Source organism: Manacus candei, unplaced genomic scaffold (genome assembly GCF_025592945.1).
Source record: "Manacus candei isolate 608988 ecotype Guabito, Panama unplaced genomic scaffold, ASM2559294v1 h1tg000008l, whole genome shotgun sequence".
Taxonomy (NCBI): Eukaryota; Metazoa; Chordata; class Aves; order Passeriformes; family Pipridae; genus Manacus; species Manacus candei.
Window position 1 is genome coordinate 29,651,592 of NW_026138056.1, and position 26,054 is coordinate 29,677,645.

The window sequence follows — 26,054 nt, forward strand, 5'->3', positions numbered from 1 at the left end:
TGAAAAATTCTCCTGCTTCTTTCTCACTGTATGGAGAACATGCTCTTTAACCTGTGTTTTGTTTACTCATAAAAAAAAATAATACTAGTTCAAATATATTTTGGCCTTGTATTAGATCTGCTTCACTAAAGCAATTCAGTTTAGTCTTTCTTATTTGCAGGACATTTTTTGTGTTGCGGAGTAAGTTACTAATTTCATCCTCACACATTAAAACAAGCATGTGCTCACAAAATTCTTCAGTGATTTTTCTGTCATCAATGTGTCTATAAGCACCATGTGTCAGGAGCCCTTCTACAGTTTCCCACTCAGGTACTGAAAAATACTCCAGGATGTTGGCCATCCTGTATTTGTTTCCCTAGGATCTAGTGTTCTTTCTTCTAAATGTGAAACCTGTGACACATCAATTTTGAAGGATATTGTTATCTTGGAAACCAAAAAAAACCCCACTTGCTCCTAAACATTTTATACCTAGCAATATTATAAACTATGCCTGAAACCTCAAAAGCAGCAAGAAAAACAGCATATGTCCTTATTTGCCTTCCACTTCCTTTTCATTCCTCGACAGCACTCTATTTTTTACTCTTTGGTTCAGCTGCTGCTCCTGACTCGGGCAGCAGAACTAGGAGAACATTCGCCTCTGGTGCATTTGTAAGGGATACTTTGCCCATGCTCAGGCTGTGCAAGGCTGAAATCAGATGGCAGCAGCCAGATGTACACACAGAGAGCATTTCTACCAGTGCTCACTCAGGAAAGCCCTGGGTGAAAAGGGAGATCCATACTTCCTTTTTTTGTTTTTTTTAATTAAAAGAAAGTACTAAGTCAAAACTGTTCTGCCTTTCCAGTTTTATTAGAAGAACTATGCTCAAGTTTTGCAGGTGATAGAGGCCTATAAGAAGCCTCGTGCTATTAAAGGTGTCCTTCTTCATCAAAGTCTTACAAAAGATTTTGCTGGGTCACAGCCAATAACCAGTTTGGATACTTAATTTTCACCTGTTTATTGCACACCCAGTTCTTAAAAAGATGCTTTATCCATTTCATGCTGCTATATACTAGAACGGTCTCTGGCTTGGTCCACCTAGCTCTCTCCCAAATTTGTGTGCTTCAGGAACTGGCATTGCCTGGGGATCACCCTGGCTGCCCTCTTTTCAAAGGTGAGACTGAAACAGCTTGGACACGGTCTGTTCTCTCTTGGTTGGCAGGTACGAGCCTTGGTTACACAAGCAGCCTGGCTGCCTGTCCCTTCTTTGGGCCCTATTAAAGCAAAGCCTAATTGTTGTGATTGAGTCCTGAATGACTTCCACACAAACTGTCTTCATCAGGGCCAGGGCAGAACGTTGAAGAGTTTGGGATACAGATGTCATGTTAGGCAGGGCAGCTAAGTAGCCGCACAGAAGAGGAAGTGAAAAGAAACACCTATGGTATCCAACTAAAAAGAGTTATCAGTACAACATACATTTCCATAAACGTCTTGGCTTGGGTTGCCACGTAGAGAAAAACAGGCATTGCTCTGCATTGTTTGAGGCAGCAAAATAGAGGGGAAAATTATCATGATCACAACAGAAAAACAATCCCACAACCACCTCCCCACACAATGCCAACAATAATGACATTTATATATTCCATCAATTACCATTTCCAACTCTGTTGCAGCTGTAGCTCTCAAGGACAGGACAGGCACACGCTTCGATGCATAATGCATGTACCCAGCAGCAAGCGCGGGAATGATCTGATGCTGCCAAAGCTTTAACTCGGGATGGCTTCAGCTCTGAATAAATTTTAATTAGACAAACACTTTTTTCCCTGGCACTTAGGGGACTGCATGTGTCATCTCTTGATTAATCCTTCAAAACCTGAACCATTTTAATCAATTCCCACTCCTTGCAGTTACTGACACTGCATACATGGTGTGCTGGGGAGCTACAGAGCAGCAAAGGCTTTTTCCTTTGTATCAGTGACTGGGAAACACAATGATTTTCTGCAAGTCTTTTCACACCTGGCAGGAAAAATGTCACTGTTACAGAAATCTGTTTCTGTAAAAGTTTAATTAGAAATTACTTATGGCCTGAATCTGGGAGGGGTGAATGTTGGTGGATTCTTGTTGACAATCATGTCTTATTTTTTTACTTGATGAGCTCATTATTTGTAAGAATGTGCACTGAAGAGTCTAGCTAAACAATTTTTGTATTATGAGTAGTCTTCTGTTTATTCATTTGGACTCTATTGTGCTTTACTGGTTACATGGTTAGTTAGTTATTTAACAAGGTATTTTTTTGCCTTTTGCCTGGATTACTGAAATACTTCAAATAAGAGAACAACCAGAAACAAGAAGAAATACCTCAGCTCTGCTATGATTTTTCAGGTAAATATTTACATTAAAAATTGCATCTTAAAGAATTTTTTTGAAATGTTCATCAATACCAAATATTATTTGATGACTCAGACACCAAAAATCTTCTAAAATCACGGTTCTTTTATTCAAAATTAAGAAAATATCTAAACTAGTTCTGAAAAATGCAGACTCAACAGTTTATGAAAAGTCCATGCAATGAACCAAAAGCATTCCTTAAAATGAATTCTGGTTAAAAACTACAGATGGAAAATAAATTGTTGAAAATGTCATCATTCTATTTTTCAAGGAGTTCACCACGACTGTTCCTAGGGACAAAAAATAAGCTGCTGAGAAAACTTAACTTTTGGCCATGATTTCAGCAGGTAGAAATTCATTACTGTGTTTATATGTGACATACAGGATTTGACAAATATAAAAGCCTACTGCTGCAATCTCTCTCTCTTTCTGTCCCTCTCTCCTACAGAGAGAGACAAGAAGAGTTGCTTTGAGCAGGTGCCTAACACTTCCACAGCAATGACAAGGTGGCCCAACAAAGGAGGCACACTGAAAGTCAGGGCATCCACCAAAGATGCCCTCCTCTCCTTTTTTTTAATTGTGGTTTCATTAGAATAAAAGAAGAGGGGGATTCTTTACAAGATATAGATGCTGACAGAGATATGAGATACCCATTCTAATAGCTTCCACAAGTATGTTAAACAAAGAAGCAGAGGCTGCCTATGTAATTCCAGGATAATATTTGGGAAAAGCTTTATGTAATGCATAACTGCAACAATCAAAAATATAGGCTGCAACAGAATGAATACATGCCTATAATGCAAAGACTATCCTGTACACTTCCATGTTTCCCTACTTTAGTCTTGCATCACCTTAAGTGTCATTTTTTTTTCTTGGCATTTTTTGTTACTAAAAAATAAAATCCTCTCCCACCCATATGTTCTCTGTCATTATTTGGCTGTTTGATGAGGACAAGTATTTGCAGTATTTACCTTCTCTGGTTTACTTGCCCCTTCTGTCACTTCTTCTTCCACTTGTTTTTCTTGCACATTCTCATTTTCATCAAGAAGTTTCATGGGTACCGGAGGGGGAAGCTCATCCTCTACATCTGGTATGTTGTCAAGAGGACTTTCTGAATTAGCACTTTGGCGACTCTTCTTATTTCGGTCAACAGATGCATATTCTGCTGATTCAATTCTGCCCTCAGGAATCTGATTCTGACCTTCAGAAACTGTCAGTGAAGTCTTTGATTTGCTGTTACAGTTCCCTTCCATGCTGACTACTGCTCCAACATCTTTAATTTCCTTCACAGTTTCATACAAGCAGTCTTCAACTATGTTCTCCTGAGAGGAGCTGTCTTTCAAGACTTCATAAGGCCCTTCCATTCCGAGACCTTGGTCATTTTCTGCATTTCTAGCTGAGATGATGGTTTCCATGGTTGTGTTAGGGGGAATACTGGGTAGTTCCCGGCTCTGGTGACATTTTATAGACTTTCCAAGACTATCCTGTTGATCTGGTAGATCAGATGTCTGTACTTCTTCATAAGGCTGGATACAGGCAGTTGTACTGTCTTCGGAAAGAACTAAAGAAAATTACAAAGAAGTATTTCAAACAAATGCATAAGTAAGGGGTCAGTGCGATTTGGTACTCTCTATATCACTTTGTTTTTGTGACACATTGGAAAGGATAAATGATACTACTGCCTGGAAATGTCTAGTGGTCACCATGGTTTTTGTTTATCAAAAAGTTTCAGTTACAGAGATTTCTGCACTCTACTGCTAAAATATATTTCTCACAACATCTAAAAAAGTCTATACACCCCAAAGTCACATTATATGGCAACAGCATTTACTGTAAGAACAGGGGACAAGGAGGGTAGGTGCAAGTGTGCATGGATATTCAGATGCCTTGTACTCAGTTTCACTGAATGATTACAAAGTGCTCAGGAGTCTCAGATGGGAAACAGGTGGGAAGCCTCAAACCAAGTGTCTTGAAAAAAAATCCTTGCTGATTTAAAAAAAAAAAATCCTTGCTAGATTTAAAAAAAAAAAAAAATCATTGCTAGATTTTCCTGTTTCCATTTTCCTATTCTTTGGAATCAAAAGGAAAGTGTTCTTGCTTCCTCCCTACCCATCCATCACCTTGTTTAACATGCTGGCCAAATTCTCACTGGAATTGCACTTCGCTCAGCCCTGCCACAGCCAGACTCCCTGCATGCTACACCAGAAGCTCCTCACTGGAAGGCTATGCCATAATTCTCTTAGTCTCGCAGCACATAATGTAGATTGACAACCTACTAACAAGCTGGCCATATGCACAAAAGAGAAGACTAGACTTCAGAACGTAGTGTTAGGCAGAACATGTTGCTTTAAGCCCCAGAAGCGGGCCATGTGTCACTATCACTAGAGGGTATCAGGGACTGAAATCTGTGGGGCTTCTCATCTTACACTGCACATGTATGACATTTACATGCATTCAGGGATGTATACATGGGCATATACAAGCATGTTTCAGGTAGTGTATGGTATGTAACTTCACCTTACACTGTTTCTTTAAAAAACCACTTCTGAATAGCTTTATTTTTCTTCTTCTTCTGAATAGTTTTACTTCTTCTGAATAGCTTTACTGTTAGGTTCCTACAGTACTCTCTCAGCAAAATCAACCCATTCTTCCATGTCCTTCCATGTGTTTGACATGATGACATAAAGTGTTGCCAAACCAATCAATGCCCTTGATTTGGCACTTGCCATGGATGTTGCTTTTTCTTACGCTTAGGGCATGCAGACATGGTCAGCACCTGCAAGGAGCCAAACCCTGACTGCAAAACTCAGGATGGAACTGGAGGTATAAGATGGTAATCACTGTCTGAATGGGAGATGGGAGAAGGAAAACATCCTCCTTTATTTACTTAGCTCCTGCATAAAACATGGGGAGGAACAGGAGACAGGCAGGTTGTCCTACTCACTGCCTGGGATGCCTGTAGACTTTCTGGAGGACATCAGGAACCATCCTGGAGAAGCTGGAACATGTTTTGCTTCTCTGGCCCTTGCTTCAGGGATTTCTGTGCTGTGCAGAGCACCGCCACAGAACCCAGACAGCACACACCCCCAGTTCATCCTGGAGGGGATAATCAGAAGTAATAAGAGCTCATGTTTCTGTGCTTCTGTTGTTATGGGTAGTAGCACAAAAATGGTTGGTGTAGCCAAGGGGTTGGCATAGATAAGACAATGCTGGCAGGCTGGGTAAAGGAAAAAAAACACATCACTTGATGGTTCTGCTTCTATAGCCCTGCCCCTACTCAAAAAGCTAGCAGAAACAGTAATAAAAAGAACTATTAACAAAAAGAGTGCATAAAATATAACTGAGAAACTAAAGCGCATTGGTTCCTATTATTCAGAAGGGATGTTACGCAGAGTGTAAGCTGAGTAATATGAGACAGTCTGAAAACTGTCTGCTGGTTGACAGCAGCTCTGACAGCTGCACATGTGGTGACTCATGGTAGAGAGAAATCCTTCCCTTCTCCAGGGCTTTGATCTCTGCACCAAGTGCCTCTGGGAACCACACACCTACATACACAACAAGCCAATGGAGAGAAGCAGCAATTAGCTGCAAAAACGAAGTTAAAAACGTCTTTGGATACTTATGTCTGAGGGATAAAGACTGAATAGCTTAGCCTCTGGTTACAGAAGGAGATGAGGAGGTGAGCTGTAAGTTGGAGTGCAGCCCCTGGTGTTGGTGCCTAGTGTGAAGACAACAGTTGGTTCCCAGTGGCTCTGAGCTAGAGTGAGTTTATTTTTAGGTGCAGCTAAGTAAAATATTTTCCAGTGATACTTCAGGGTGAATCATTTTGAGTGTTCAGCAAAGCAAAGACTGAGGAAAAAAAAAGGAAGCCTATTTATGTTGCGTGTTTTCTAAAATACAAAAATATAAGTGACAGCCTCTCACAGTGCAGGACTATGATCCCAAGCTGTAGTCCCTGGAGCACGTGAAGTATTTCCACAGTCTCCTGGAGCATTTCTGAAGCTCTAAGGTACAACTACATCTTCTGGTTTTATCTCAGTTCCATAGTTTGCCAAGATTACGGAATGTCAAATTCTTTGCCAGATGGTCTGGTCACTCTGCAGCTATGGCTTGGTGGCCAAGGCCTGGTGGCCCAGGGGAGGACCTTAGCACCTTTCCAGTGCTGGCTGGCGTGGAGGACTGGGACCTGGGGTAGAGGGCTGTCCCAGAGCACACCCAGCAGTGGACATGCAGCCCAAAACACCATCATCTCCATGGGATGATCATCTCCATGGGATGATCATCTCCATCGACTTACCAGCAAGGCAAATGAGTTCACAGCACTTTTTAACTTGGTCATAAGTTCTGTGTGATCTTGTGTAGACCTTCAGAGGTGAGCAGAGTATTCAGACAAATGGCACAACTGTGTGCTTGGAAAGCACAAAGGCTAGAAACCTAGGACTGGAGGGATCACCAGTGTGCAGCTAAGGTGGGAGCTGTGAGCACTGGGATGGTGCAGCTCACCCATCCCACCCACAGGGGCTGCCGCTACTCACCCTCACCGTTGCTGAGTGCCCCGTTCTGTTCACTGTTTGGGGGGGGCTCTGTAGCTGAACTTGTGATGGAATGGCTGAAAACCTCCTTGTCAGAAGGCTGCAACACAAATATTGACCATTGGATCAGAATAAATGTTCGCATGAATAGATATCCAACAAATTTCATTCTGATCTCTGGAGCTCTGACTCACAGGTATTACTGGCAGGAGAGTCAAACCATGCCAACTATACTCAAAGATTTATGTGCCTGTGTTTACAGATCTTAAAGCAAATAAAAGCAAGTATGTCCAGAGTGATCTCCCCTGAGGAGGGAGCAGCTGACAAAGGGTACACTGCACTTTCACTGCAAACAGAGTGACGGAAAGGTGGGAGATCTGAAGTACAACAGTGGAAGAAAGAGCATTGAGAAAGCGCAGATTATCAGGACCTACGTAAGTTCTCCTCCTCTTCCTGTTCTGCAACTTTTAAAGATTCCCTTGCTCAACCTCTTAGAAATTCCTGAGCTATTTTCTAATCTGTGGTATTTTGCAAGGAGCTTGGTACAAACCAACCACAAGACAGACACAGGCTGCCAGAAACAAACACTTACCACATTCATCAGATTTTCATGATCTCCATTCTGATGTCTGGCCTTCTTTTCCCTTAGTGAAAAAGGCATATGAACTGTTACTATAAATTATGCTAATATACGAATGCCAATCATTAATAGACCTTACCCAGCTGCAAGAAACAGAACTGCAATTCACAATAATATTGAAAATGGAATAATGGAAAATTATTACAGGGATTGGTATGACGTCTATGTAAGGACACCATCAAGGCAGGATGGTGGTAAACAAAACTGAAGAGGTACAACAAACACACACAAAGCTTTTTCTCATTCAGCCTAAGATCAAAGTGAGGAGTGACTGTTGATAATTACAAGATAATGTAAATAATTACCAGAGCATGTAGAGATGGGACAAGGGGCAATGGTTTCAAACTGAAAAAAGTAGGTTTAGATTAGATATTAGGAAAAAATTCTTTATTGGGAGGGTGGTGAGGCACTGGAACAAGAGGCCCAGAGAAGCTGGGCCCATCCCTAGAAGTGTTCAAGGCTAGATTGGATGGAGCTCTGAACAATCTGGTCTAGTGAAACATGACCCTGCCCATGGCAGGGGGGTTGGAACTAGATGATCTTTAAGGTCCTTCCCACCTCAGGCCATTCTATGATTCTGTGATAATAAAAATATTATTATATTCAATTTAATCATATCTGAAATGCTCAGATACACATGTTTTGCTGATAGACTACCTGGGGAGTTCCTTAAACTGTGCCATTAAAAGGTGTTTATCTTATGAAGAATTAGAAAAGGCCAAAAAAATCCAGCCTACTCCCATTCAGAATGCTAGTTAGAATTAATAATAAGCATGAACAGTTCAAAAAGGCCTACAAATTTCATAGCAGCAGAACTCTACATTTTTAAAGGAATCCTGCATCACGGGGTACTTCACAGGGCTTAAAGTATGGATTATGTTTCCAGTTTTTACAATTTTGGAAATACAGCTCTTATTCAGAAATACTCTAATAATAAGCTTAAAGTAACATTAGTACTTCCCCTAGATGAAAAGGCAAGTAAAAAGGTGAGAAAATACTGACAATATGAAACATATGCTTCTTCTAAAGTCTGCAGTCTTCTTCTAAAGTACTTCCCACATTAGCAACTGTTAAAATTCTACCTAATTGGGAAATCAGAAAACAGCAAGTAAGGCTGCACCAATGCAGAGCAGCGGAAGTTAAATGCTTAATTTCCTCTCTGTAAGTATTTCTGACTCTGATCTTTTAGAACAGATTTTATCCAGTTTTGCATATTCTCATCCATTTTTGAAGTGTAAGCCAGGAACAAATTTTGTATAATTGCATTTATGTGTAAACAACCTCCCCTACAGAATGACCTGAAACAAAAGATAGTGTCCAGACTAGCAACACAAGAATTTATAATAGAACATCACCAGAATGTTTCTGGCAGTGTATATCTCTAATTGCAAACACATACTCAGTGGTTTGACTCATCTTTCCAGAGATTTTTCAAGGATTGGTGTGTTACAAGACAAAACACAGAATCATAGAGTCATTTAGGTTGGAAAAGGCCTTTAAGATTAAACATAGTAGCTAAATGCAAAGTTTCTGGGCTAAAGAATTTTTAAAGTAGGTTTTGACTTTTAAATAAATTAAAAAGATATATTTCTACTCTTTTTTTACTCAGGTATTACTGGAAACTGTGGTAATAGGAAGATACTGAAATATCACCGAACGGCTTAGAAAAGCATTTCTTCTGAGTGGCCACACAGCTGCCACTGAAGCTGCCTCAATGCTCTCAATGCTGAAGGGTGAAAGCATATGCTCCTATAGGCATAAGCATCCAAACCACAGATTTTGCTGCTGTACTGAATCATGGATAGGGTTTTTTTTCCCCCATAGGCTTGGCTGATTGAGCTATGCTTGTAAAAGCATACAGCAGTATGGACCACAGCAGTCCCACTTCTCGTAGGGAAGGGTCTGGCTAGTCTGGCCTGATGGAAGGGCATCATGGATGGAGTGCAGGCTGCCCAGCTCCCCTGTGCAGTCAGCAGGGCACAGCTTAGATGTCATGAAGGGGCCTTGAAATGTGAATAAACAAAGTCAGTAGAAGTGCCTGTGTTGGTGAAATCGAACTCTCTTATGGAGAAGAAAATAAGGATGAGGTATAAGACATTAATTAGTATCACCATTTGATTCTTCCTCAGTTTTGCTTGAGTGGCAGGATCAATTCCCTAGACTTCAGGAATAGCCAAAGCAAAGCTGAAATACATAAAATTCGCTTTCCTTTCCTTTTTATCTATACTTTTTTGGTCCTGTTCAGCCCACCTAATGTTCTCAGTTTCAGCTTATTGGTGTGATCTGCTAACAGTCAGTGTCCACCTGTGCTCCAGGCTTCATCTTAGAGAAAACCACCAAACAAGCAAAAACAGTGTACTTCTTTCACAGCAAAAGAAAAAAAAACATTTTAGAAAGAACAGAACTGTTCCAATTCAGTTTTGCTCTGAAAACAGATTTTTTACTGTACTTTTTTTATTTCTGTACCTAAGTCCTCAGTATTTCCTGCTAACTAATTATTAGTGAAGCTATGTCAATCTCTGCACTAAATGACATAAGAACCATTACTGCGTGCTAAGCTCCCGAGCCTTACCTGTTGCAGCTGGAGCAAAGGAAGATGAGGAAGGTGAGGAACAAAAGTGTTGTCATGGCTGCCAAACTCCCCCACAGGATGATGTGGATCTGTCCACTGCCTAAGAAACCACCCTCTGGCCCCATGGTACTAGCAGGAGCTAGTGTCACTTGGGGATGAAGAGGTTACTCCTTGGAGAAGGCTGGCATCTGTGCTGCATGCACCTTCTGTTTCTGCAGGAAATAAAACACCATTAGAGCTTAATAGAAATTTTGAAGATAATGAACCTGACAGCTACAAGTCTGGCGGGAGAGATTTTCAAATCCAGATCTTACAAAAACCAGTTTCAGGTACAAGCCAGCCAGGCCAAAGAGATTTTCAGCTACATTTCTGATGTCAATATAGAACAAATTTGCTAAATATTAACACAGGATGCTACCTATCTACAATCTCAATGTGAATAAAAGGTACAGTATCTCTGTACTTGTATTTTCAGGAGGAAGTTTATAAACCCACTTTGAGGGGAAAAAAAATCTACTTTGTGGTGGTATTTGCTAATTTAATTGGAAAGTGAGCTTTCAAAACCAACTACAACTTCTGCAAATTTAAAAAGCCAAAAAGAGAGCTGCAGCAGGCAGCTTCTTCCCTCTCAATGTCTCCTGCCTGCACGTGATTCGAGGCTTAAAGTGTAATGGCAAATCATCTACATAAGTCTTTGAAAGGAATACTACAAAAACCTTTCTTGCAGCAGGTAAGTCGTATTTTCTTAATAGTATGCCTGGAGAGTAACAATATGGAACTTTCTTTTTTTGCTTCTCCCCCCCTGAGTCTAAGAAAACAACAGGGAAAAGTAGACAGGGTGGTTTTTAACAACTTGAATAAACACAGCTTTTGCTACAGCAGAACAGCCCCTGGAGAAAACATTCCAGGTAAACACAATTTAGGTGATATAAGTTTTGGTATACAATATATTCTAGAATTCTTTACATATTTTTAATGTAATACATTGTTGACATGGCAAAATTAAAAAGAGGTCTTTCATTCTGCACTTCTGAAGTTATCCGTTTCTCCATAATTTAGGAAGAGGTTATGCAAAGTCCATTTACAGGCTTTCAGCCAGACTTTAAGACTTACTTTAATGCATATACTTTCACAGATATATTTTTATATATGAAATATGTATGTACCTATTTTTTTTTCTCTGCAGCAGAAGCATAGTTTGTAACAGCAAATTCAGTTAGGTATACCTGCATCAAAAAACATATTGCCATTTCTTTATTAAAATCTCACCAGAAAAACTGATTTCCAGAAAAAGACCATTCTGATCAAAGGAAATCTGGTGAATCAGAGAACATACTTAACAACTAAGCTATGTGACTGGGTAGTTATTACTAGTGACATTTCTGTTCCTGCATAAAATGGGCTCATTGGTTTTGACCATGCAAGATCAGACTTCTGGACTCCTTCCAAGAAGCAGCAACTCTTTCCAATTAATCCACAGTGGATAAAGCTTTTTAATTTTTTTTCTTTTAGATAATAATGGCATGGATATACCTTGAAATGGGAAGCAACAAACAAAAGATGGCAAAAAACATTACAAAGCACACTGTGCTGGCTGCCTTTAACTCCAAACCTTTTTTAAGGGCTTTGAACAGAAAGTATTTTTCTTTTCAACTTTTATTTTTTGTGAATTTTCAAAGACATTTTTGTTGTCTTTTCTTCCTTAGTCTTCCCAAGTGATAAAAACAAATTCAAATGAAAAAAGAAACTGTTTTTCTCCCCAAAATACTGGGCAAATAAAAATATAAGAAAAAGAACAGGGATTTAAAAATTATTTTCTTAAAACAGAAACACATATTTATTTCCTTTTAAAGCAGACACAGAGCTGCCTTGAAAGATATTTAAATAATTCTACTAAGTTGATAATTTTGTACCTACTCTGAAGAACAATACTATACTCCTCTCAGAAGACTAAGCAGTGTAACATAAGCTAATATGGTGGGAAAAATTATTCTTCTGTTCTAAATATATATTCTTAAGGCTCCTGGCCTTTAAATAAAGATAACATTTGAGCTAAGGAAAGCTAAGGCTACATGGGGAGCAGCCCCATGGAAAAGCTGCATCTTTGAAGACTTCAGTACAGAGTTAGTAAGTGTTGGGATGAGCAGGAGCAGATGGAGTTCAGACTGAACTTCAAAAGGACTGAGATCAGAGAGAGACAGTCAAGGGAGTTCTACGTATGATGTCAGGAGTGAAGTGTGAGATTGATGCTAGACATGAGGCATCCCACCAGGCAGAAGCCAAAATAGCAAAGGGAACGACCAAGACAGAAGATGTAGTTAATTTACAGGAAAAGAGCAAGAATTGCTTTGACTGTAAGTTGAGAGAAAGAGGTCAGAAAAGGACAGAAAAGTACAGTGGCACTTGAACCAGGGGAGGCAACCACTGGAGACACCAGTTATATGTGTAGAATAGAGTAATAACTAGGAATGGACTGATGACAGATGAAGCCCTCCATAAAGGAAGCTGAGCAGGCAAGATGTGACCAGTGACCCCTCTTAGCTCCTTGAAAGGTAAGAGTTTGGTGTAAGTGCTAGAGGACCTAGAAGCTGTGCAGTATACAGGACAACCAGAAGTCAATATAAAAGAAAAAACCCTGGCCTTCCTCAGTACCTAAAGGGGACCTACAGGAAAGCCAGACAGAGTGTTTTTACAAGGGCATGTAGTGACAGGGCACGGGGCAATGGCTTTAAACTGAAAGAGGGTATTAGGAAGAATTTTTTTACAGAGAGGGCAGTTGAGCCACTGTAAGAGCTTGCCCAGAGAAGTTGTGAATGCCCCATCCCTGAAAGTGTTCAAAGCCCAGCTGGATGGGACTTTGAGCAACTTGGTCTAGTGGAAGGTGTCCCTGCCCACAGCAGGGGGTTGGAACTAGACAATCTTTAAGATAATTTCCAACCCAGGCCATTCTATGATTATATGAGTCTGCATTCACCCTCTGTGAACCCTTCTCATGTAGTGACATCAGAGGGCTTACTCCTTCTGTTTAATGCCTCCCAAAAGATGAGGATGAAATAGTATTTACTCAGGCTGGTGCCCTTAACACAGAAGAGTTTCTGAAGTAATTGAATCGGGACCAGTACCCTTCAGCTGCCCCAACCAAGCCTGGGTAGGCACCTGCCAGAGAGACACATTGAAAACACAATGGTCTGGACTCCTTCTTGTTCTGCTAGGTGAATGCCTGGACTGTAAAATATTAATGTCTGCCTAATACCTTGGATTTTGGAGATGCTACAGAGACTAGCTTTAAAGAGAAACTTACTTGCAATGATAAAGATGGAACAACAAGCAGCTAATTTCCAAAAGCTCTCAGACAGCTGAAATGATTAACTCCTGCTTTTACAATGAAAAGTGATATTGTGCTGCCCCCTGGTGAATCTCTCCGTTCAGGAGCTGGGATTTGTGGCTCTTGGGAGGGTGCTTCAGAGCTGGATGTTACAGAGCTGTTGCTACAGATGGAGTTCACAAGGGGCCCTTTATCTGTCGGGCTGGAAAAGGTCCTACCTCCACCACCGCAAGGCTGTCAGATTCAAATAGTTCAACCTTGCAGAAAGACATTGCTGAGACAGAATAATGGTCAATGGAACTGGTTTTGGTTTGTGTTTTTTTTTTTTTTTTAATGATTTTCCTATGTAATGATCTTGTAAGATGAAGATTTCTTCCACAGATATCTCCATACACCCTTTCTGCAGATATTTCTACACAAGCTCCTGGAGATGCTGAACTCTAAATAAGGGTAACAGAAATGGGCCTGGAACATCTGAGTAAGAAATCTGGTTATTTCATCCATGGCAAACTGAAAACAGTCTGTGTTCATGTTTCAAAGTCACTATCACTTCAGAAAACTAATCCTTCCACTATACTGGATAAAATTTCTCCTTCTTGTGGGAAATTCTTTCTGCTTTTTAGACATAAATGTTTGCAATTATTGGAACCCATATGACAAATAACACCTGTAGCCATTTCCTCAAAATTGCACTTAAATGATCAATTATGTTTGCGGTTTCAGAACAACAGATATTTCATTGCATGACCCACACTTTTATGATGAATAATGTGTTATTTTTGCTTGCAACTGTTGCAGGAATAAAGCAAAGCTGAGGCAGTTCAGCCTGAGTTGATGATGAGGGGAATGCATGATGGACAAGTACAAATTTGGTCCCACCTCTATGTGGAGTGAAGCAGATTCATAGGCTGCTACTTTGGGGAGCACATGGAGTGTAAATTTTAACTAGTGGGGAAGCTGCTGCAAAAGCTTGGACTGAGACCTGAACACCTTTGAAGCCTGGGATCTGAAAGACCCAATGAACTTCAGGTCCAGGATCTGGCCTGGATTTTCTGAGCAAAGACCTGCCTGAGCTTATGGTGATGCACATACAGGCTGTGCTTGTGAGAGCCAGACGCTGTGGCCTGGTGGCCCAGCAGGAGATGGCAGCGTGTCCCTTTCCCACCACCTTCCCCTTGGCTTATGGGTTTTAGAGCAGTTTCATTCATGTCCTGCTGCAAACCACACTCAGCCCACGGCTTCCAGAGGAGGAAGAGTGGGAAAAACCAACAGCTTCACCTCTCTGGGTTTCATAATGAATTATAGATGGAGCATAGGCAAGAGAAAAATTGTTCTGACAGCTGAGCGACTTTAAATGCGAGAAGCCAAACACAACAGGACAGGAGAGATTCATGGAGGGCTTTGGGACTGCGACTCCTTGTCCTGGGCTGTCAGGCTGTATTCGGCTAACGGGGGCATTGCCCAGGAGATTCACATGCTCGCCTGTCAAGGGCTCCTTTCTCAGCTGCTCAGTCTCCTACTGCTCTTCTTCTCCTTCCCACCCCTCCTATGCCCAGTGCAAAACAGGTTAGTGAGGTCACCCAAGTCAGAAGATCCCCCCCCCACCTCAAGAGCACAGACCTAGCAAGGAGCATGGAGAGTGGGGAAGAAGGTCAGAATTTTTAAATGAGATTTTTATTACTCCAGTAGCAAGCCCCCAGAGAGCTGCGTTAAACCAGAAAATAGGGAAGTACAAGATATGTAGACCTATAAACTGAAACAGGGACTCAGAAGTATGAAACTAATGTCCTCTTGTCTACATCCAGCTGCAAATGCTGTCATTCAACCATAAAACCAGAACTGGAAACCTGAGCTACAACAAAGAGACAGCAAAAGAAATTGTCCTGCGCATGTGGAGGACACAGAGCTTTTTATCTTCTGTTCCTCTAAATCCTGAAAACAGACTTTCTCTATGAAGCCAGTATCCTACAGGAGACCTTCTCCAAAAAGCTCCCTCGGCAACTTTAGACCCATCTCAGGCACCAGTGGGCACAGTGTTATCTCCAAGTGCGCAAAGACCGAGCACCTCCCTTGTATGTGACACCCTCAGGCCACCCTAAAGAAAAAGCCCAAAGACAGGCAATCCACAACTCCTGTACCAACCAGAGTTCACACCAAACTACAGACTTGATTTAGAGAAGGGGGAGGACATGGCAGATGCACTTTACTCAATCCAGCACTATTTTCATGTCAGGATTGTTCTCTGCATGCATGGAAATACCATGCCACTGGCAGGGAAATCCCATTTGTGCTCTTGGCATGACCTTAAGTGTAGCACTATGCCGAACTGGGTTAAAATGAACTTAAAGCACCCTTCCTTTACCCAAAAAAACCTTATTTAAACCTCTTGATTTTAAATTGAATGTGTTTTCTGACCTTTCCACTATGAGGCCTAAGCAAGCCTTAACAGCAGAGCAGCTGGAGGCAGCTCCTGTGTGCCTCCGTTCTGTAACTTGCCACAGCTGGTGGACTCCTGACAGCATAACCTAATACGGTGTTACACCCAAATTTTGTGACATCATCAGGGCTGCATTTGTTCTTGTGTGAGCAAAATACTTGGGCCAAACTTTTTATAGGTATCTCCTACTGCAAGTCCTTGTTTGGAGCCCGTCTGCAGAAGCTGGTGGGAGTTGTGCTTTGAACATTAAGGTTGGATCCATAGCAGTAAATGAAACATGTTAAAGATAATTGTCTTGTACAGCCCAAGCCCACACTCTAAACTTTCTTATTCTCCATAGAATGGTGGTTGTATCCAAATTATCTTCCAGGACTGGTCTCTGACCATAATTAACTCCTCAGTGGTGCCTGGGATTAGTTTTGAGAAAGAACCTTTTGACTGCAGCCAAAATTATGCTTCAGGCTGTTCTAACTTGGTAAAACCAGATCCTTCCTGTCTCAGATTGAGCATCTGATAACAATGGGACCTTTGGACCTTGATCCCCCTGTGCTAGAACTCCTTCTCTCAGTACTTCTTTACCACAGGACATGTCCAGCTTTCTACACACTTTGGTTTCTCTCTCTCTCCCAGTTCCCAGTTCTGTTTGCTGCCTGGGGCAACCACCTCTGTTATAGGTGACAAAGACTACACAAAGATATCAAAATAACAATAAGCATGCATGAGAACCTAATAAAGTAAGTACAAAGATGTTGAAATTTTATCAAAAAGAGAAATATCAGATAATTTTCAGGTGCTGCCACATTGAAACAGATGACACTGTGAAACAACCTGAATATACAAACAGTTATCCTTGTTTTATGTTGGTGTTAAGTGAACAAAAGCAATTGCAATTAAATGTTTCTGGGCCCAGCAGGCAACAGGATTACTGTGTGGATTGAGGTCCTGCCTGGCAAAACCTCTCCTAACACCACAGTGCCCTAGCATCAAGATTGTGAAGTTTCTTCAAATGCACTGTAAAAGAGTTGTAAGACCAATTTGTAATCAGTCGATTTACTGTTTCTGCATCTGTGATGCCTTCTTTTGGCTTTTAGCTGTTTAAATGTAGATCCAATACTGAACTACACAAACCTTAAAACCAAGATCACCTTTCTCATGCAGTACCTACTGCGTTTCACTTTGGAGGTTCCTATGCACTAAATCAGGACAGATCCTTTCTTACAACAGGTTAAAACTGTTCTGGTGCAGTTATGTCTTGAGCTGCTTGGCTTGACAGCATCCACTTAATGAGAACAGTTCAAGATAGACATGTCTTATTCCAAGCAGTGAAGACCAAATGTGCACATAATTAAGGCCTGGTCCTGAAAGCCTGATGCTGGAAGGAATTACTGACATGGACTGAGCTGCTCTTGCAGGCTGTCAGACAAGCCTTGCAGAGACCGTGCACGCCATAAGCTTTCAAAATAGTTCATGTTTCTGCTTTGTGCAGCAGCAGAATAATGAGGTTCTGATCTAATTCCCCAGTGTATCTACTTTTACGGAAATCATAGCTGGCTTATCAAAGGATGCGTGCGCTCTATAATGCAAAAATAGATCTAAGACAAAACTGAAGAGTCCCAAGCCACCGGTCACTTTTAACCCCTTCTAAGCTTTAACATCTCCTAAAGGGAAACAAAGTCTGTCTGAAACCATCTATCCGTGGCATTGCAGAAAAACTAAAAAAGGCTTTTTGCAGTAGCAAATGCTGATCTGCGTCACAGTCTGCATTCATACTGCAAGCAACTCATTCATGCCTTGTCAGACCACGTCACCTCAAGGTTAACATATTCAAAGTTGACCTGACCTCTCCTTCTACTCTTTCCTTTCTGTTCCCAGTAGAATTTCAGCAAGTCCACAGGAGCCTGCAGTACAGGCAACCTCTCCTCCACAGAAAGAAATCTGGGAAAGTGGAAAGAATCAGGAAAGTTGTACGAACTATTAAGCGTGTGAATTCAAGATCTCACGTCAAGGCAATGGAAAAGTTTCTATTAAAATGGTGGAGAATTTCAGAAGGTAAGAGATGTCACTAGCAAGGTTTTCTAGCAGGCTGTAAAACTAGATTTTCAAAGGAGGGTGAGCATAATTGCATGTGAATGTGATTATGTCTCCGTGAGATATAGTATGCATCCTGGGGTTAATACACATGCATAATTATGCACCTCACTTGTCACGTAGCTAGCACAATTATTTCCCACATTCACAAGGTCTTTCTGCATACAAACCATATGCTCAAAAATCTCTGACAGAAGTAGCTTCCACTATAAATCAGGCCTTGAGCAAACAGGTTTTTAAACTAATAACTTAAAGCTCACAAATTCATTCCACAGTGGCTAGTAACGTTACTGCCATTCCAGTACCAGCAGTACAAACCTCCAGAAGCACAAGCAGGGAGAAGCAGAGTGCTGAGGCCACAGCTCTCAAAAGCAGAGCATCAGCTCAGCGTGGCCAGCTGCTGAGGAAGAAAACGATAATGAAGCCTCTGTGCAACAGCCCCTAGGAACACCACCACATATTTTCCCCAGGCTTTAGCAGCCAAATAATGACTGTTTCAAATGCGACAGCAGAAAAGCTTTATCTGCTGAGTGACCATGCCAAAGATTACAGCTTAATTGTAGCATTATTATGTTCTTTCCCACACCCCCACAATCTCCCATATTGCTTTCTGGCTGCAGTGGGGTAATTAGACCACAATTTCTGCATACTTTAGAGCATATAGAAATGAAAGCTGTCTTTGTGAAGTGTTTTCCAGCTCTGACACAACTACTCCTGATAGCTTTGCTTTTCCTGGAACTAGATGCTCTTTCATATTAAACATGGCCTGTTTGTAACTGTACTTGCTGTTTATGTAATTCTACCGTGCCAAGTCCCTTTCAGTCTTTGCAGTGCAACCACATTTCAAGCAACCCTTTTGCAAAATCAGGTAGTAATAATGGAAACAGGTAAGTTCCCCCTAGCCTGGGAAGTGGGCACACATAGAGATTTGCCTCAGTCATCTGACATAAAAGACCTCTAAAATCCATGGCAATCATACTTGTTCTCAAATTGGTGTTTGAATCAGGCCCGTGAAACACAACAAATGGGCAGTACTTTTCCAGAGGCTACTTCCAATTTCCAAAGGACTCCGACTTGTAAAATTGCAAAAGATTGCAAAATATGCAGCAGCAAAACAAAATGCTCTGATTGTCCCCAGTGAAATGTTGCTTTTTTTTAAAAGAAAAAAGAGACTCCTACTTAAAATGGGATTCCTCTTCTGTACATCTACATCTCTAAAAACAGGCTTCTGTTCACCCAGATGCTATCTACAGGGTCCCACCTGAGAGATCTCACTTCTGTTCTCATCACAGGAGAAGGCTAAATGAATTCTACTGATACTGAACTTTTAGACTGCTCGAATGTTACTATTTATAGTGAGATTAACTCTACCTAAAATGAGAAATTTAAAAAATGTCTTGTATCCAACTGTCAGGACACTACAGCCTTTTAATGTGCCTTGAGTGAGATCCCCCCCAAACTGAAGCACACCAAAATCATCCCAATTTTGAAAAATATAACCAAAAGAGTTTTAAATCTAAGCCGCCTAGATTACTGAGTGCCAATGCTAGGATATAATCAATAGATACAAATGTCTGAGAGATAGGAGTGTTCCAGGGAAACTCACTGATGGTCCTTGGAGGTAGAGCACAAATTATGTTAGAAGGGCCTGTTATATTTAAGATTAAATAATCTTAAAGCAAAAGGAATAAGTTAGAATTGAGCTGTGCAATATCTCACAGCAAGAGAGTCAGCAGTCATTTAACTTAGTGACAGACCAATTTTAAGAAAACAGTGTTCACCTTACAACGTGCTTTGTAATGGTGAAGAGCTATTTCAAGTCCAAATTTCTCATTTCACTTTAATTGATTCAATAAAGTGATTTTTAACTTTTTAGCATTTGTATATCATTAGGAATGTTAGTGCATACATGCAGAGCCTTCTTCATTTCTGGAGATGGTTCCTGTCTTGAAGAGTTTACTTGTTACTGAGATAAGACCAAGGCAGTATATGACAAAATTCCTGTGTAGAACACTTCCTTTTCATGAAAAAATGTCCAAGATAAAGAAGAATTTGGGGGTTTTTGAAGAGCTCTTTGAACTTATTCCAGATACCTGGTGTCCCCACTCAGTGCTGCATCTACATGATCTACCTTTTCTCCTTCGAGCTGAAAACATAGGCATGTGTTCCTTGAAGATACTTTCAGTCATCTAAAAATAATCTAAACTGGCTGCCTGTATGCTCTTACATGGTCAGTGAAGACTAAATTCTCTGCCTGTAGAGTGAGGTGTACCTTCAAAGGTAGCTGTGAAGGTCTTACCTAGTCTCTTACAGACTAGTGAACTTTCAGACACCCAGAAACAAAAGAGGAGATATCTATAAATCATGGTCAAAAGCAGGAGAGGTTTATGTGTGATGACCCACTGGGAAAGGTCCTCAGATGCATTCCTTGGAGTTGACCTCCTTGGCTGACACATCAGAACAGACAATGTGGCTAACTAAGCCTTTGGACAGGGGGAGCAGCACTGACACAGCCTCATGTTGTTGCACAATTTAATTGCAATTTCTCTCCGGACTAGCATAATGGTGTAATTCTGTCCTTTCAATTGGAAGTAGAGCTGTGGTAAATGAAAACACCACTTGCTTTTGACAGTCCAGCATATCCTGCAGCTTCACCTCCCCACTGAGGTGCAGGCAATGCCCTGCTTGGCACCTGTAGCAACATGGGGTAGGGAGGCAAAATAAACCCAACTGTTTCCTGCCACTGCATACCAACGTCCTGACATGTGGTGCATTTTATCTATCTTCTCTCCTGCTGTGGGGAGGGAAATACATGTCTCTGGGCTTGATCCTAATAGACCAAGGCAGCAGAAACTAATCATGAGTCCTGCAGGAGCGATCTACAAGCTGGGTACCCCCCCTCCAACACACCCAAACCCCTCACTCCCTCATCATGACACACAGCAAATACAATTACAAGATCTAATCAACTGCAACTAATGTAATTCTGAAAGTCTTCACAGCTAATGAAAACCAGGTCTTCCCCTTCTCGATTTAATTGAGATGTTTGGTTCATACACTGTGGAAAAGAAACCCTCCGTAAAGCTATGTATGAATATTGCATTTACATACCCAGCCTGTCACAGTATTGGGCTTTTTTCTCCTGACTCTTGGATATTTAATGGTAGGAAACTATCTGCGAAGGGAAACGGACTTCACAAAATAAATACTTTCTCACATTGTTTCAAGGGAAATCTCCAGTCTGAATGTCATCTACTAACTTCCACTTTGTAGTCTGAACTTCGTACAAACAGAATATTTCCTTAACATGAATAAATCATAATCTCTAGTAAAAATACACTCCTCTTGCATTTAAGCAAGAATCACAAGACAGAATTTGGCCTATAGCTTGTAAACTCAAATTGGTTGAATAACAAATGACTAAAAGAAAATCCTTTTTTTCTCCTTCCTCCAGTCTGTTCTTTTTGCTGCCTGCTGGCATCAGTTTTTCTGCAGTTTAAGCATCACTAATGCTGCAAGACTTCCCCTGCCTCTGTGTTTTCCCGTGTTACTATCGTTAGCATTATTTTAGCAGGAAGCTCTACAATATGGGTAGCACTGCAGAGAGAAAAATACATCATGCCTCCTGCAAAAAAAGTTTTGCTACTACTTTGTCTTACAAGCTGCCAAAGCATGATGACAGAGAAGCAATGGCTGGTAGGCAGGAAAAGCAGAGCATCACATCAGTTCGTGCAATCAATAACCAGCCTGGCTTTGCTTCTTCCAGGTTTCTTTTTTATGTTGACCCAAATCATTACTTTTTCTCCACAGAACATGGTCTTGGTAAGATACTGAAAGAGAAGAGTAAGACTGGAATTTGATGAAAACCTGTAAAGATACAGCATAGCTGCTCTCCAGGGACAGGAGAGATAGTCAAGACAGACCAGGTAAGAACAACAGTCTTGCACTGGTGATGTATGAGGGAAGAGCAGAGAGCAAGCTCAAAACCTTTGCATGACTGATGAGCAGTAAGCACATCTCATTCACCAAGTGGATAAGAGGAGTCTTTAGATATGTAGATGTGACCAAAGCATGCACCTGCACACACACCAGAGGCCTGCACCCACATCCACGTGCACGCTCACCACAAAACAGCTCCTGCCTCCACTCTTGCATGGCCAGGAAGCCTTCACTTCTTGTCATCTTGCCTCCTCCTGGAACCTTCATCCACCCTCTGCAACTCTCAGAACCTCGTTCTTTCTTCTGTGACTGCCTCCTCCTCCTCCTTTCCAGAGACCACGCCAGTGTTGCCTCAGTGCCACGGCTCCACAAGCTGCCCTCAGTTCTGCACCCATCTTGAGGCTTGGTGCTTCTACCACAGAGCACTGCCACTCTGGCCATTAGCTGAGTATTTCTCACAGTGGGCAACACTTTTGGTTGAGCACTTCTCCCTTGACTGATTTTTCTGTAATAATCAAACATACTCACACAAACTCCTTATAAAACTTCCAGTACTGATAACAACATCTATTGATTACTTTGGTTATGGCCCATTAGTACCAGGGTGCCCAAATGGTGAGAAAAGACAGGGCATGTCAGAAATACAAAGAGCAGATATGAAAACGCTGTCTCAGAAAGAGAATGAAACTATAGGAATCAAACAATAGAAGTGCTTACCTAAAATATGATAAATAACCTTAAGACACAAGACACAAACATATACATGATAACGAGAAGTCAGCTCAAGAACATATAGAGCTATAATAGACTATCCACCCTTCCCCCAGTAATTTCAACAGCCACTTGTCTTTTACAATTTCCCATTACATCACTGTTACAACACCCTGTTCAAGTCTGATTTTCCTTCACCAAGCAGTCTGGATTTCATCTGCTTTATTCTTTCAGAAATTTGCCATGTTCAGGCCTGTTGTAACACCTTCTGAACATGGCTCATTTTAAAGGATAACACTATATGTTGAGCAAACCTTTTTTATTCTTTTTCATCACTTAGGGAGACAGCTTTATTGCAAAGCAATCTGATTCTGCAGAAGGAAGCAGTTTTCAAAGAAACTATTCATAAATCCAGAGGGTGACCATTAGTTATTGAAAGCTGAAACACAAGTTGATTTGATGGCAGCGGTAGTAAATTAATTTTTCCTTTTGTTGAAAGATTTTCTCGACTACGATGAACAGCTGGCAAACTGCCTGAAGAGCAGAGGTCATCCGGCTCTGCATTTACTTAGATTCAATACCAAATTGGTGCACTACTTTCAGAAAAACTCTCCTTTTAGAGAGTCCTTTTTGAATTTTCATCTGACTTGAAACACATGACTGTAGACCTTAGTTTGGGGCAGCTGCTAAACTACTTGCCTTGCTATGTATTTCCATGAGTTATTCAACTAACGGGAAAACTGCAAGACTTAGTTTGGCTGGAAGAAAGCAAACACAACAGAAAGACTCATCACTCTACCCCAGTTTCACAAGTAAAAAAATAGCAGAAGGGTGCTAACACATATTATGTGGGTAAAAATGAGAACTAGATTGGTGACAGAAAATTTATTCTTAGAAAATCCCTCATTTGGAATGGTTACACTCAGACATGCACTGACCCAAATAGATCATGGTTCCTATCATTCCCTAGTGCACGCAAACAGATAAAATGCTGACGTGCATCAAAAAGGTTTGGGGCAAAAAAAAGCAAGCACAGTCTGCACGGAAACTGCCAAAAAAAGAAAAAGTATAGCAGCTGGTACACAACTGCTAATAGGCAAAGACAACACTGCTGGCAAATGCAGGTGAAGTGAAGGAAAGGAAAAGGTAAAATGATGTTGGGAAATTCAAAGGTCAGCCCAAAGGGATGAAGAAAACAAGCTAGTTACCATAGGGTAAACTACTGCTGTCTCAGAAGGACAGTCATTTGAGCCATTTCAGGACACAAAATTTATTCCACTGTGGTGGTGCTGCTCAGTGATCAAGCCTCAGGGCCACTGACTTCCCCTTCTGCAGCTTTCTGACTTGGCTTGATTGCCCACGTTGCCATTCTGTGGCTATACAGATAAGGCAGGAGGATTGGGATAGATCAAATCCACAGCATGTCTCACCAGCTGAGTTACAGAGCACAGTGCAGCAGTCACATGGGCAGCAACTACCATTTTCTCTCCTTTCTTCCTCTCAGCTCTTCTATATTTATTTCATTTTCTATCAACAAAGTCCCAGGCAGCACTGCAGGCTCAGTGAAATGTCACATTTGTGACATGATGGGTGGGAGTCAGCCACCCATCATGAGATATGTGAGATGCCCAACTGTGTCTATGTGTGAGTGATATGTCTGAGCCTCCTGTGTTCCCAGGGGCTACCAGGCAATGGAGCCTCATAAGGGATGCAGCTGACCAACACAGGAGGATGCCATTTATTGTCTAAACACTAGCTGCTAGAACCACCTGAGTTGCCCAAGGCCATCCAAGATATTTGGATGTTTATGCAGATATGTCCACAGAGATGAGCTGCAGGAGATTTATGCCCTTCTAGAGTGGCAGCTGGAGGCCAAGGGGCACAGCCTATAGCATTTCAAACAACATTCAATGCCCTCCCTTTTCTGCAGATGAAACCTGAATCTGGATGCGGTTAGCAACATGGCACAGGACCTACAGAAAACTCTTATGCTTCTCCAATAGCTGTTGGAGACTATGAAGAATGTACCAGGGCATCACAAATGGCACCAGCTGCTTCTGCATGAGCAGCTGAAGGGGGCTCTGATTGCCACTGTCTAAAATGGGGCCTGAAGATGCCTTGCAGGTACTTGCCTAAATTTAGGAGTTTTCATCTGCACTTGAATCTCACACCATTAATGTCATGCTTAACAGTTATACAGGTATAAACATCTTCCTTTAAAATAATTTCCTATACAAGGCTGATTGCTCCTAGTACTAAATTCTTCTCAGAAAGCTGTAAGGATTTATGCAGAGATGAAAGTTTTAGTCTAATATCAGAAAAACACTTTTCTCCAAACAGAACAATGCCAGAGCACCACACTCCTTCCAGCTGGCAGGACAAAAAATTAATGTCCAGATTTTCAAAAACATTCACTATCACAGACTCTATAATGTTTAATTATCTGATGATGCTTAGGACTCTGGGCAGAGAACTAAAAACGCAAATAAAACAACACAAATCTAGTCATCATATGAATATTTAAGACCCCTCTGCTGGAGCACCAATGTGTGGGCTCCTAACAACACTGTATTAAATGTCCCTGTGCAGCCTCAGAACACATATGTAAGCATAAAATTAGCAAGCAACCATGAAGAGACCTCTATTCAGAAAAAAAAGTTCTCCTCCCTTCATGAACATTTTTAAACAAAGTGGGTTTTTCTGTGTAATTTTTTCCCGTTAAAATTTTATGTTACTGCAAAGAGATAGCATGCAGGGAACTTCTGACCCAATTCTGTTCCCAATTGCTCTTGTATAGTAACTGGAGGCAAACCTTGCTCTCTCTATAATATTACGTGCAACTCTAGGTTTAATTTTATTTAAGGCAACATTAACGTACAGATATACAGACTAAAATATTAAACCTACACTACAGGCAACCACTTGCCCAACTAGTTCATGTAAAAGTAGAATAAATAATAAAGCCTCTTACTATCCAGTTAAAGAAACAGCAACATTTATAAAGCTACAAGAGAACACAGAGACCTTAAAATACAAAAGTATTCCTGCTGCAACAGAAAGTTTTCAGGAATTTCAAAATTCTAAGCCATGTTGACTTCTTTCATAGGCTATTCTTGCTTTGTCTTTAACACTGGTGTGCTGCTATTAAAAAAACAGCTAAGTGTCCTGTAGTTAGTTCTGAGCATTAGTTACTATTTTGTGAAAGTAAGTTGCAACTTAATTGTCAGTATTCAGAGTAAATCTGCTGAGATCAAGTCTCTTCCAAGAGTAAATCTATTACACTTCAGTAAATAGATGAGATATAAATAAAGTAGGACCTCTGCAGAGTTTAAAACAGGCATTGCCACCATATTATCGGGCTTACGGCAATGTTACTTAGCGGTATTTGTTTTAAAGTCTCAGCAGGCTCATCCTGCTGAACATTTTGTGTAAAACCATCTGCTGA

General features: G+C 41.1%; 1 protein-coding gene across 5 annotated transcripts in view; it reads right to left on the minus strand.

The window, feature by feature from the left end:
• PAG1 (phosphoprotein membrane anchor with glycosphingolipid microdomains 1) overlaps positions 1-26,054 on the minus strand; it is a 115,702-nt gene that overhangs the window by 12,494 nt on the left and 77,154 nt on the right. For all 5 annotated transcript variants that reach the window (XM_051770340.1, XM_051770369.1, XM_051770360.1 and 2 more), the window contains 4 exons: positions 10,110-10,321; positions 7,490-7,541; positions 6,901-6,997; positions 3,337-3,926 (listed from right to left, as the gene is read on the minus strand). In XM_051770340.1, the coding sequence (XP_051626300.1) occupies positions 3,337-3,926; positions 6,901-6,997; positions 7,490-7,541; positions 10,110-10,234 (864 nt within the window). In that variant the 5' untranslated portion in view covers positions 10,235-10,321. The remainder of the gene's footprint in view (positions 1-3,336; positions 3,927-6,900; positions 6,998-7,489; positions 7,542-10,109; positions 10,322-26,054) is intronic.